We start from the raw sequence: 13,343 nt of genomic DNA on the forward strand, positions 1-13,343 counted from the left end.
GAAAACTGGATATCCACATACAAAAGACTAAAACTTGATCCCATCTCTTACCTTATATAAAAATCAAATCACAATGAATTGAAGACTTAAATCTAAGACTTCAAACTATAAAACTACTACAATGAAACATTGGGGGAAACTCTCTAGGACACTGGTCTGGGCAAAAATTTCTCGAGTAACACTCCACAAGCACAGGTAACTGAAGTAGAAATGGACAGATGGGATCACATCAAGTTAAAAAGCTTCTGCACAATAAAGGTAACAATCAACAAAGTGAAGAGACAACCCACAGAATGAGAGAAAGTATTTACAAACTACCCATCTGATGAGGAATTACTAACTAGCATACATAAGGTGCTCAAGCAACTCTATAGGAAAAAAAATCTAATACAATTTTAAAATCGGCAAAAGATTTAGACATTTCTCAAAAGAAGACATACAAATGGCAAACAGGCATCTGAAAAAGTGCTCATCACCACTGATCTTCAGAGGAATGCAAATCAAAACTACAATGAGGTATCATCTCCCTCTAGTTAAAAAGGCTTACATCAAAAAGTCAAACAAATGCTGGTGAAGATGTGGAGGAAGGAGAACCCTGGTACACTGCTGGCGGGAATGTAAATTAGTACAATCACTACGTAGAACAGTTTGGAGGTTCCTCAAAAAACTAAAAATAGAGTTACCACATGATCCAGCAATCGCACTGTTGGGTACATATCCAAAAGAAAGGAAATCAGTGTATCGAAGAGATATCTGCACTCTCATGTTTACTGCAGCACCGTTCACAACAGCCAAGATTTGGAAGCAACCTAAGTATCCATCAACAGATGAATGGATAAAAAAAATGTGGTACATATACAAAATGGAGTACTATTCAGCCATAAAAAAGAATGAGATCCTAACATCTGCAACAACATGGATGGAACTAGAGGTCATTTTAAGTGAAATAAGCCAGGCACAGAAAGACCAAAATCACATATTCTCACTTACTTGTGGGATCTAAAAATCAAAACAATTGAACTCATAGAGATAGAGAACAGAAAGATAGTTACCAGAGGCTGGGAAGGATAATAGGGGTTGAAGGTGGGGGGTCCTGGGGATATTAATGGGTACCAAAAAAAAAAAAAAAAAGGATGAATAAGACCTAGTATTTGATAGCAGAACAGGGGGACTATGGCCAATAATAATTGTACATTTAAAAATAACTAAAAGAATGACTGTTGTGGTGGCTCACAGTTGTAATCCAAGCAGTTTGGGAGGCCGAGGTGGATGGATTGCTTGAGCTCATGAGTTTCAGACCAGCCTGGGCAACATGGCAAAACCCCATCTTTACAAAAAAAAAAAAAAAATTAGCCAGGCGTGGTAACATGTGCTTGTAGTCCCAGCTACTCAGGAGGCTGTGGGAGGATGGCTTGAGCCTGGGAGTCGGAGGTGCAGTGAGTGGAGATCACACAGCTGCACTCCTGCCTGGGCCATAGAGCCAGACCTTGTCCCAAAAAAATAAATAAATAAAATTTAAAAAATAACTAAAAGAATATAACTGGATTGTATGCAACACAAAGAATAAATGCTTGAGGGGATGAATACCCAATTTTCTATGATGTGATTATTACACATTGCATGCCTGTTTCAAAATATTTCATGTATCTCATAAATATATACACCTACTATGTACCCACACAAATTTTTTAAAAGTCTTTTTTAAAAGCCATAAATGTGGCATTAAACAGACTGTGAAAGGGACGCTTGTTTACAGTATGAGAGCTGAAACAAGAAGGCAGAGCATTACTGTGTTTGACTTTATTTGGGAATGTGTGTACTGGATGATGCAAATATTCTGCCACTCTGCACACATACAGGTCTGGCATGACCGAGAATGACCACAAAAGTGCCACAAGTGTTCACACGGGGTTTATAAATACATTTTAGCCAGTAGGTGAATTTGCGAATACACAATCCACGAATAATGAGGAAAAACTACATTAAAATTTTATTACACAGAAAATTTCCAACAAACACAAAAGCAGAGTGAATAGTATAATGAACCTCTCTGCATATACACTAAATAACACAATTATATTTTGAAGGGAAGAAATTCTAGAAAAAGTTCTAATAAAATTCAACATCTCCTCCTGACAAACAGAAAACTTGGATGAGAAAATAACTACTTTTAATCTACTTTTTAAAACTTTGCCATTTATTTTCTGATGACATTTTATGTAAAACCCGTAAAACCCTAAAGTCAAAATAATTCATTTAGAACTTGAATTTCCACTCTTTCAAAAATTCTTCATTGTATGAATCCCTGAAGTACTAGAGAACCTACTGGTATTGCAAGGAGAAACAACAAGAAATGAGATACAAACATCTGAAAGAAAATGACATAATGATCATTATTTGTAATGCCTCTCTTCCCCTCAAAAAATTGAAATGCAAACAGACTTGGAGAAAATTATTTGTTCTTTTTTAATAAAAATACAAACAGGACAACAACAAACAATATACAAAAGAAGTTCAAAATAGTTAACATATCAGGAAAAGAAGTTTAATCTAACCAATGAGTGAAACACAAATTAAAGCAACAATGGATAAACCTGAACTTTATACAAATGGGAAAAATATAAGTAAATAAATATAGACATACTATGAAATACTATGAAACCATTAAAAAACAATGATGCAGCAGTACTACACGCACAGACATGAAAAGATGTCCAAAAGATAAAGACAAGTCCAGGTTTTAAAATAATACAGATTATTATAAAAATTTTAGTTCAAACACACATATACACTCATACTGACCCTCAACTTCCCCATAAAAACAAATCTGAGGCCGGGCATGGTGACTGAAGCCTGTAATCCCAGCACTTTGGGAGGCAGGCAGATCACCTGAGGTCAGGAGTTTGAGACCACCCTGGCCAACATGGTGAGACCCTCATCTCTACTAAAACTACAAAAATCAGCTGGGCATGGTGGCGCCTGCCTGTTGTACTAGCTAATTGGGAGGCTGAGGCATGAGAATCTCTGGACACCAGGAGGCGGAGGTTGCAGAGATCACACCACTGCACTCCAGCCTGGGTGACAGAACAAGACCCTGACTCAAACAAACAAACAAATAAAAAACCCCATCTCTACTAGAAATACAAAAATTAGCTGGATGTGGTGGCAGGTGCCTGTAATCCCAGCTACTTGGGAGGCTGAGGCACGAGAATCACTTCAACCCAGGAGGTGGAGGTTCCAATGACCCGAGATCGCCTCACTGCACTCCAGCCTGAGTGACAGGGTGAGACTCCACCTCAAACAAACAAACCAAAAAAACCCCACAAATCTGCAAAGAAGGATTACAGTCAGTTTTCCACTTTATACCTGATTTAATTCTATAATGCTTGAGTATTTTACAAAAATGGTTACTTTTATAATCTAGAACAAATTTTTCTATTTTGCAAATTAAAAATATTGTAAATGATCATGTAGAGCTACATAAAATACTGATATAGCATATGAACTCATTTTTGTAAAAGAAAAAGTACCAATTTTTGTTTAAAGCAATTTCTATCATTTCAAACTTTCGCAGTGTTTTTATTCCCTTGGGAGAACAAGCGAATTACACTTTCTGCTTTATTCTTTAGTTTTTGTGCTGTTTGAGTTTTAAAATAGTGCATTAGTTTTCAGTGAAAAGGAAAAAGGTTATTTCCATTTAGCCCCTCCAAAATTCCCCAATACCCATAAATAATTTATTTTTTTGAGACAGAATAACAGTTAATACACAAATAAAAAGTGCTATGAAATTCCTAAATTAAAAACTCTTAAGAAAGTTTTAAACCTTTCAGTCTCTTCGTAACATTGACACTCACAAACTCTCCCTATCCGCCCACCATTATTAGCTCGTGTCATGAATAAAGTCCTTACACTTTGCAATTTGTTTCAGGTTTTAAGGCAGGAGGCACTATCAATTAAGAGACTGAAATAATTTGTCACAAATGGAAAAAAAAAAAAACCACTAGCGGATGGTACAGGAAGAACATTCTCAAATCTGAAAATCTGCAATGTTTCGAAATCCAAAAACTTTTTGAGTGCCGACATGACCCTCAAAAAAAATGCTTATTGGAGCATTTTAGATTTCAGATTTGGGATGCTCAGCCAGTAATGCAGATATTCCAAAAAAAAAAAAAAAAAAAATCCAAAATCCAAAACACTTCCAGTCCGAAGTATGCTGGATAAGGGATACTCAACCTGTGTATTTTTTCACTTATGTGATGCTTCCTATTTACGTGCTGATCTCAATTAGAGTGAGCTACTGGACAGCAAGAATAAGACCCAGAAGACAATGCTCTATTATTTGTGTATAAAACATCTATTTTATTCATCTATTATTCGGTAGGTTTCTTATTATGTGTTGTGTACCAAACAAAGCAAGAAAATAAGCAGTAGCACCTTCTAAGAGCTGACAACAGGAAATAAGACACAGAAAAAACTACAATGGAAGGCAAGTAACTGTCATGCTCATTAACATGACTCAATTATTGAAGGCTTATACTGCACCAAACATAGAGCTAAATACTTTATAAAATATTACTACATAACATCTTATAAGCCAGGTATTAATATATACTTGTTTTAAGAGAAGACACTGAGGATTGGAAAGGTTATGCAATTTGCCTGAACAGATTGTAAGCACAAACCCAGGATTCAAACACAGATCTGTCTCACTGAAAAGGTCTTATTCATACCCACTGGGAAGTATCACTCACGTGTTTTAAGTGCTGAGAAGAAAGAGACATGGCAGTCATAAAATAAAGGGATGGGTATGAAGGGAAATAGTCTTGGTTCAGGCTTACTTGTAGCATGCATTCTATCTTTTAATTTGCTAAATTACTATGTTTAGGAAACAAAGTGCCCAATTTGGACAGAACAAAGGCTCCCAGTATAACGGGAGAGAGATGAATAAATGAAGGATTATAATACAATGGACTACTGGCAGAATAAATGGCCCAACCTTTCAGGAAGGCAAATAAACATTATTTGAAAATTTAAAACTCCATCAGTACTCTTCTCAAAGTCCATCAGTATTGATCAGGGGAGGATATGAAAGAATAGCCAAACTCTTAACAGTGGTGGCCCTAAGAGTGAAATATATGTATAAAGTGCTGGAATTTAAAAAATAATGGGCATATATTAATTCTACAATAAAAAAATTATAAAACACAATTAAGAAATGCTCTATCGGCTGGGCGTGGTGACTCATGCCTGTAATCCCAGCACTTTGGGAGGCCAAGGTGGGAGGATCTCCTGAGGTTGGGAGTTCAAGATCAGCCTGGCCAGCATGGTGAAACCTTGTCTCTACTAAAAATACAAAAATTTGCCAGCATGGTGGCGCATGCCTGTAATCCCAGCTACTTGGGAGGCTGAGACAGGAGAATCACTCAAACCCTGGAGGCAGAGGTTGCAGTGAGCCGAGATCGTACCACAGCACTCTAGCCTGGGTGACAGAGCAAGACTCCATCTCAAAAAAAAAAAAAAGAAAAAAGAAAAAAGAAATGCTATATATCATGAGACATATTAAATACTATAGAGGCAAAGTAGAATTTTTAAAAAGATGGGCATGTTTTAAATCTACAATAAAAAATATTATAAAACACAATTAAAAATGCTGTATCATGGGATATATTAAATACTATAGAAGCAAAGAACTCTGCTAAAGAGATGGAGGTGTCTTAGAAAGCTTCTAGCTTCTGTTTATATTCCACCAATTACTATGAGACTTCGGGTAAGTAGCTTCATTCTGAACCTGTTTCCTCATTTATAAAGTGGAACAGGAATGTTTGTTCTGCCTACTTCACAAACTTGTAGGTAAGATCAAATGTGAAAAAGTATGAAAAGTATAAAGTTATAAACTAATGTGTCAATTGATATTTCTAGACAATTCTGAACACTATAGTAGGCCAATTTTCTATAAGAAACAGAGGTCTGTCTAAATGATCCTAATGTTTCTTCTCTGTTGTTGAGGCTAAATTTTTAGCACTGTCTGAAAGAACTTTCCATGACGAGAATATTCTGTATTTGTGCTGTCTGTCCAAAATGGGAGCCATTAGCCACATGTGGTCATTAAGCTCTTGAAATAGAGCTAGTGTGATGGAATTATTGAATTTAAATGTAAATAGCTGCATGTGATCAGTGGTTACTGTATTGAATTGCCCAGTCTTATCGTTCATTCACTTCTTTCCTCATCTAATTACAAATATAAAAATATTAACAAATGGGAAGTTTCTCAAAAACACTCTTCACTTAAATAATTAAAACTTTACTTTTATTTTTTTCAATTTTTTTTTTTAAGCTACTCCTTCTCCAGCTGAAAATAATTAAACTTCAGAGCGATGCTAGAAAAGTAGCTTGAAGTCTTAGATTTCATTAGTCTTTAGGGTCAAATTATTTGTAAGGATGTCTTACAGGAATCTAAAATTGATTAACCATGGGTTAATACTTTACAGGGACTTTTAAGAAAGAAAACAGTTACATGTTTTTGTCTTGTTTTTACAGATCTACTTTGGTCTGTGAGGAACATGTGAGACAAAAAATTCAGAGTCCTTACCGAAAGAGCTTTAATAATTAAATCAATCCTACCTTTAGCTCTGCTTGTATGAACTCTTGCACGGACCCAAACAACTTCATCAGCTTTTTGTATTGTCAAGTCTCTAACCCGAACCAAAACTCGATCTGCAATAACAGTAAACAATTTTTATATAGTAAAATAATTTTTAAATTCAGAATTTACAGAGATCATAATTATTTCTGACAGCTAACATAAGTACTTGGAACCACCTTGAATAATTCTCAATCTTTGACAACACTGTCTTCTCTATCAAGTTCCATATGCAATTTGCCTCAAGTTTTGTGAACTGTGCTTTCTAAACTTATTTCTAAAATCCGTCTAATTCTCTACCATCTTCACTGCCGCCATACTAAACCAAGCTATTATCTCCTACATAAACTATAGCAATAGCTTCCTAACTGCAATCCCTGTGTCCCCTTCTAATTCAGTCTCCTTCGAAGTCAGTTTCAAAATGCAAATCTGAACACTTCAATGACTTATAAGGCCAAACACATCCTATCCTGCCTAGGACATGGAACTTTTGCCTGCCTGCCACAATACCTAAGTCAGCTAGTCTCTGCCAAGTCTGGACAGTTTCAGTATCCTATTCCCCAGGACACAGTGACTCTAACTGAGCTAATCAAAGTCTTTCTCTGGGACTAAATATACAGATGCTGGGAAGAAGCTCTCTTTCCTGGGATTGCTGCGCTGAGATGGTACAGACCCAGGGCTGTAGCTTTCACCTTTCCTGCTACGTATGCAGGATTTGAGGACGACACCAATATCCTAAAGGAAACAGAGTCAAAAGGTGGAGACAGAAAGGCCTGCAGATGCTTCCTGAGCCCCAAGATCAAATCATGCTTGATGTCATCTCATACATTTTCCTATCGAGCCTTTTGGCTGTAACTGAGCCCCAACTACTATGCTCCTAATACTAAACAAAATACTACATTCATCTAGAGTTCCTAAACAGGAAAAAAGCTACAAAACAACTATTATGTAAAGATGTGTATACAATGCAACATTCAACAATCATTTTTGCTACTCTTCTAAATGCAATCATTTGATTAGAGAAAAACATTTAAGTATTAGTTAAATTAAACATAGCAATAGACATGACATTACAATATCAAGAATACCTTTTGAGACATAAAATGAAGTCATATTATAAATACTGTGTGTCTTGCCGAATTTGTCTAAATGTATATATAATTTGCCTATTGAAGAAAAGATGCAGCTGCAGAGAGAATCTGATTTACAGGAGAATAAATAACATGGTTCTCACAGCCAAAAGCAAAGAGAATGAAAGAGGAATTTTAAAGCCACTGGTATCATAAGAGGATTTCTGCAAAACACTGCCAATAGACATTTTATGAGTTATGCCAACTTTCAAGTCTGCTGTGTAAACTCAGGCAAAAGAAAGTGTGAAAGAGAAAAGACAGACACATCAGCAGATTTTAAAAGGCAGATTTGAAAATGCCAAGACTGAAAAAGCAATGGCTAACTAAGCAATCACAACTCAAAATCAAACAAAACAGAAAAGCATAAATCTAAGAGATATGTGACAATTAGGAAAACTGTAATAGCACTTTGGAAAAGAAAAAGGGTAATGGCTGTTCTTTCTTGTGGCATGGCAATTAATTAGCATAGGGGTTCTCAACCTTTAATACATCGAACACGCCTGAAGCCCATGCCATACTCACACCAGTGATTGGCTAACAGGCAACAAGCAATGGTAGCAGGATTTTAGTTCGAAAACTGCACTTTCAAGAGCCATGGGCATCAGAGTGATTAATGTGGAGAAATGGAAGCAGATGAGAAAAGAAATCACCTTGAGCAAAGTACTGGGATTTTTGCAGAGGTAAAACCAAAGGTAGAATTTTATTGTTATATTACTATAACCATATTACATACATAGGTTATCTTTCTCTCTGGTTGGGGGAAATTGGTAAGTGGAAGAACACAACAGTGTGGATTTCCAAGAAAAAGAGGAACAGCAATTATGTTAATGGCTGCTTTGGGCCTATGTTAAAGACTGAAACTCCAGTGAGGTTCTTTGTGTTATAGCTCAAGGAGGTACAGTTGAGAAAGACACCTAACCTGAAAACAAAGTCTCAAGTGTCTCCTCCTGCTTGCCCTGGCAGAGGAATGTCATCCCCTACACTCTACTGCTCATAGTCTATTTTATGTAGTTTGAGCATTCCTAACCCAAAAACCTGAAACGTTCCCAAATCCAAAACTTTTTGAGTGCTGACATGATGTTCAAAGGAGATGCTCGTTGGAGGATTTTGGATTTTCAGATTAGGGATGCTCAAGTGGTAAATATAATGCAAATATTCCAAAATTCCAACAAAAATAAAGTCCAAAACACTTTTGTGGTCTCAAGCATTTTGGCTAAGAGATACTCAACCTGTACTCAATTGTTTTATTTCATCTTTATGTTTTGGAAATGATTTTAAGCATTTTTGGTTTTTTTTTTTTTTTTTTTTTTTGAGACAGGGTCTCACTCTGTTGCCCAGGCTGAAGTCCAGTGGTGTGATCGTGGCTCACCACAGCCTTGACCTCACAGGCTCAAGTGATCCTCCCATCAGCCTCCTGAGCAGCTGGAATAAAAGGTGTGTGCCATCATGCCTAGCTAATTTTTAAATTTTCTGTAGAGATGGGGTCTCACTATGTTTCCCAGTCTAGTTTCAAATTCCTGGGCTCAAGTGATCCTCCCAACTCAGTCTCTGAATTTTGGTCGTTTATTGTATTCTTTCCCAACAAGGCTGGGAAGGAAAAGTGATTTTGTGATCATGTGGTAAATCAAATATAACAATAAAATTAACCTAGAGGTGTTTTATTTCCAAAGCATAATATTCATAGGCAGCCCTCTAAATTGGAAGCAGTGCTTCCAGTGGGCAAGAATGTAAAGATCTACAATTACTGCACCAAAGAGTAAGAGACGTAATTTGAAGTGTCTACCAAAAGAAAAAAGACGGTCAAATACTTAAGTAAGACAAATCTGTTGAAATTACATATATAAAATAGAAGTAAAAGAAAGGCAAACATTTATAAATAAAAAATCTACAGGTCTGAGAGAAACAAGAATCAGGTCAATTTCAAAGAAATATAAGGCCAGGCGCGGTGGCTCACACATGTAATCCTAGCACTTTGGGAGGCAGAGATGGGTGGATTGCCTGAGCTCAGGAGTTCGAGATCAGCCTGGGCAACACAGTGAAACCTCATTTCTACTAAAATACAAAAAATAAGCCAGGCGTGGTGGCATGCGCCTGTAGTCCCAGCTTCTCAGGAGGCTGCGGCAGAAGAATCGCAGGAACTTGGGAGGCGGAGGTTGAAGTGAGCCGAGATCATGCCACTGCACTCCATCCTGGCAGACAGGGCCAGCCTCTGTCTCCAAAACAAAACAAAACAAAAAAAGAAATATAAAGATGCCAACATACACTAACAAAAAAGAGCGGTTATGAGAAAAGATAGAATGGGGTCTAAGAATAACTAATTTCATTCCCAGACACTAAAGCTAACAGTAAACAAAATGGAGTGGGGGTGGAGGCTTTAAAACTCCAATCGTAGTACTGCCATAGGAGCCAGAGAAGATGTAAGATGGAAGGACCCATGGACTCTAGGGTCAGATGGCCTTTGGTTCTAATCCCAGGTCCGGCAGATTATGTTTAAGTCAAGTTTCTTATCTTTCAACTTTGGTTCCTTAGTTTTCAAGGATGCTGTAGAGAATAAGTGAAAACACAAATGTTTGGGAAGAGTCAAGCAAAATAGGAATAAACAATAGCTGAAAACAGTCAGAGAAGTAAAGTTATGGGGGTTGGGGGAAGTAATATTAAAGCATGCAAAAAGGATACATGTGATGAAGGCAGTTATTATTGGCCACTCTCCTATCTCCTAGACAACGGCTGAATCTTACCTAATCATTTAGGAATATTTAAAAAATGTAATCTACCATTTAAAATATACCATTTAACCTATAATACTTAATAACAGTTTTTTTTCCTTTTCTAGAGTTGGAACCCTAAACTGACGACGTTTACACAGGGTTATGACATCTACTTGGATTATTAATGTCATTTAAGCTTTTCAGAATTATACCTTCAGATTTATGCCAACCTTACTCAAAACTTCATGAAAAGCTTTCCCGGAATTAGACAGCAAAAAGCTTTATTTATTGTCACATAGCTACTAACCTGGTTTTTCTTGTGATTGTATCATTGAAGATACTCCATATCTCTCTTTAGCATAATCCTACAAAAAATTTTTGCATCATGACTTTTTATGTAAACACTAAGAGCACAGTAAACACACAAATACACATAATAGAATATAACCATGAATTTAACTTTCAGGATCATTTTATTAATTCAGAAAGTCAGTAGTTTTATAATGTGGAAATCTGTCATTTATTTACATATGTACACTATAGAAAACAGAAAAGTACTTAGTGTCTGGTTAGTTTGTTTTGAAGATCACCACTCCTAGATGGATTTATCATACTTAATAACATTCTGAGATAAAATTTACACATATGTACAACACATCTTAACTACCTTCTTCAAAAAGATGAAACTACTTCAAAGCAGGGACATAAATTTCCTGTGAAGGGAGTAGGATGAAGTACCACAGTTTTATTAACTTCCTATTACAGGAAGAAATGTTCAAAGAGAACCAACGTTTTGGGTAAGCTTTCTGAGCACCAGATGTCCACAGTTTTTAGAAACTGGAGATGCTGGGTATAAGCTAACTACAACTTTCCTTTTGTAAAACATCATCAAAAAATTCACCAGTTTCCTGTTTCTAAAAACCAGCTTCAGGATACCAGGTTACAGGGGTTTGACACTGACAATATATCAAATTTCTTGTTACAGATTAGAGTTAGGAACAGGAAACAGGAGACCTAGGGTCCAATCTGTTAACAAAATATACTTATTAAATAGATAAGTGGCCTTTGTTTCAATCTTACTTTACCTCTAAAATGATCTAAGATTCTTCCAGCTATAAAATGGCATAACTCTGCCACAATGTCTACCTTGTATCTAGACCTATACTATCTGTAAGGGTACACCGATAGTTTATGTAATTAAGCAGATTAAGAATACACAAAAATAATTGCCCTAGATTTTTACAAGGTAACTTAAGACCTGTATGAAACAATTAAGTTTCTGTCACTTTACAGCTACCTGTTGGAATCCTCTCCTTTAGATCAGGAGGATGCTGGATTTTGTGTTTACACCAAAATAAAACCAGACATGTTTAAGGTGCTTTCCGAACAATTTAAAGAAAAAGATAACCCTGGAAAGAGTAGAGAGATACAGTCACACAATGAAGCCTGAGGGCAACATAAGATCAAACTGTTTGAAGACATAAAAGTTGCATTCATTCTAAGGAGTACTATTAATATTTCAGTGACTCTTCCTCATTTAGTATTCTAAGATGACCTATTTCTCGTGTTGCTTACCACAAATTCAGAACTCCTCATAGAAAAATTAGGGAGCCAGGCGGAAATTAAGGCTTAACAGTACTACAGCACACATAACTTGTAGGATGGCTTCAAACTTGGATTTCTGAAAAGCACCGAAGGATCACTGAGTATTATGATTTATCCACGTGATTTGGGGTCACTTCACCTCAAATGCATTCTCGGTAACTCCTGTTACTTACCTTACCGGGTCACTGAGAGGGAGAAAGTAAATAAAAATGACATGTGTTCTTTAAAGCTGTCACATGGGAAATGGTCATTAAACATATTGGCAGATGGTTTTGCTAAGTACTGTCATTACTTGCTAAAGCATTAGGAACACGAGGGCTGAGTACATATCGATTACTAGTGCTTATTAAAATTTTCCGAGGGATTGTGCATTACGTGCAGGACGTGCCTAACTCAGAGAGGCTCAAGTGTGACGCCGCGCTCCTACTTCCGGGGCGGCAGGTTCTTCCCGTCCTCCCCACCCGGGGGACAAGCTTCTAGTAGGCCAAACTCCCAGGTGACCCCGCGAGAAACGCGGTCCGGAGAGGGTCTGGTCCCACTGCTGGGGTAAGGGCTCTAGGCGTCCGGACCCCACGCTCGCAGCCTGCGGAGAACGTGCTGATAAGGACCCCGAGGGGGTCCGCTCCCCCTCCTCCCTCCCTCGGCGCGGTCCGGCCCAGGGGTCTGTCCTCCCAGGCCCAGGGAAAGGAGGAAACCCACTTCCGCCGCGTCCATGATCTCCCGCGGCTTCTCCTGACTCTTGCGGCTGGCGCTGGCGCTGGGCATCGGGACACGGAACTGGGCAGTGGACACCACCCTCCCTCGTAGGCTTCCGTACGGCAGGCCAAAGTGGCTTCTCCCTCCCTCCCAATCTCCGCCCTCCCGACCCTCGGGTCTCAGCACACGCGCTTGGGCTCCGCGTGGAGGGGCGGCTCCGGAAAGATCGCGAGAGCTGCGGCTATCTCGAGATCCCGAAGCGCCGGCGGCCGCGCGCGGGGTCTCCTCCCACTCTTGCCCCGCCTCTCCGGGAGTTTTCCTGGAGTTGGAGGGAATTCTCGGTAGTTTTCGCTGGATTGGCTTAGGGGGCGGGGTCTGAGGTTACCAGGTGGCTGGCTGTAGGCCTGGGCGAATGCCAGCTCTCTTCAGTTTCGTCCCAGCTGCGACTTCTGTCCATTCTCCTAACAGCCCGTAAAACTTCGCTCGGCTGTAACCGCAGACTGGTCACTAAAACACCCACATAAGCGCGGGCCTCGGTTTCTCCTCTCTTGGACTTTCCCGCCT

General features: G+C 38.3%; 1 protein-coding gene across 2 annotated transcripts in view; it reads right to left on the reverse strand.

Annotated features, from left to right (window-relative positions):
* DARS (aspartyl-tRNA synthetase) overlaps nucleotides 1-13,064 on the reverse strand; it is a 102,522-nt gene extending 89,458 nt beyond the window's left edge. The window contains exons 1-3 of one of the 2 annotated variants that reach the window (XM_011937734.1): nucleotides 12,783-13,058; nucleotides 10,786-10,843; nucleotides 6,622-6,714 (exon numbers count right to left, since the gene is read on the reverse strand). In XM_011937734.1, the coding sequence (XP_011793124.1) occupies nucleotides 6,622-6,714; nucleotides 10,786-10,843; nucleotides 12,783-12,848 (217 nt within the window). In that variant the 5' untranslated portion in view covers nucleotides 12,849-13,058. Of the gene's footprint in view, nucleotides 1-6,621; nucleotides 6,715-10,785; nucleotides 10,844-12,782 lie in introns of both variants that reach the window. The other variant, XM_011937737.1, reaches the window with a different exon arrangement.
* Nucleotides 13,065-13,343: the final 279 nt, after the last annotated feature.

Source organism: Colobus angolensis, unplaced genomic scaffold (genome assembly GCF_000951035.1).
Source record: "Colobus angolensis palliatus isolate OR3802 unplaced genomic scaffold, Cang.pa_1.0 Scaffold168, whole genome shotgun sequence".
Classification (NCBI taxonomy): domain Eukaryota; kingdom Metazoa; phylum Chordata; class Mammalia; order Primates; family Cercopithecidae; genus Colobus; species Colobus angolensis.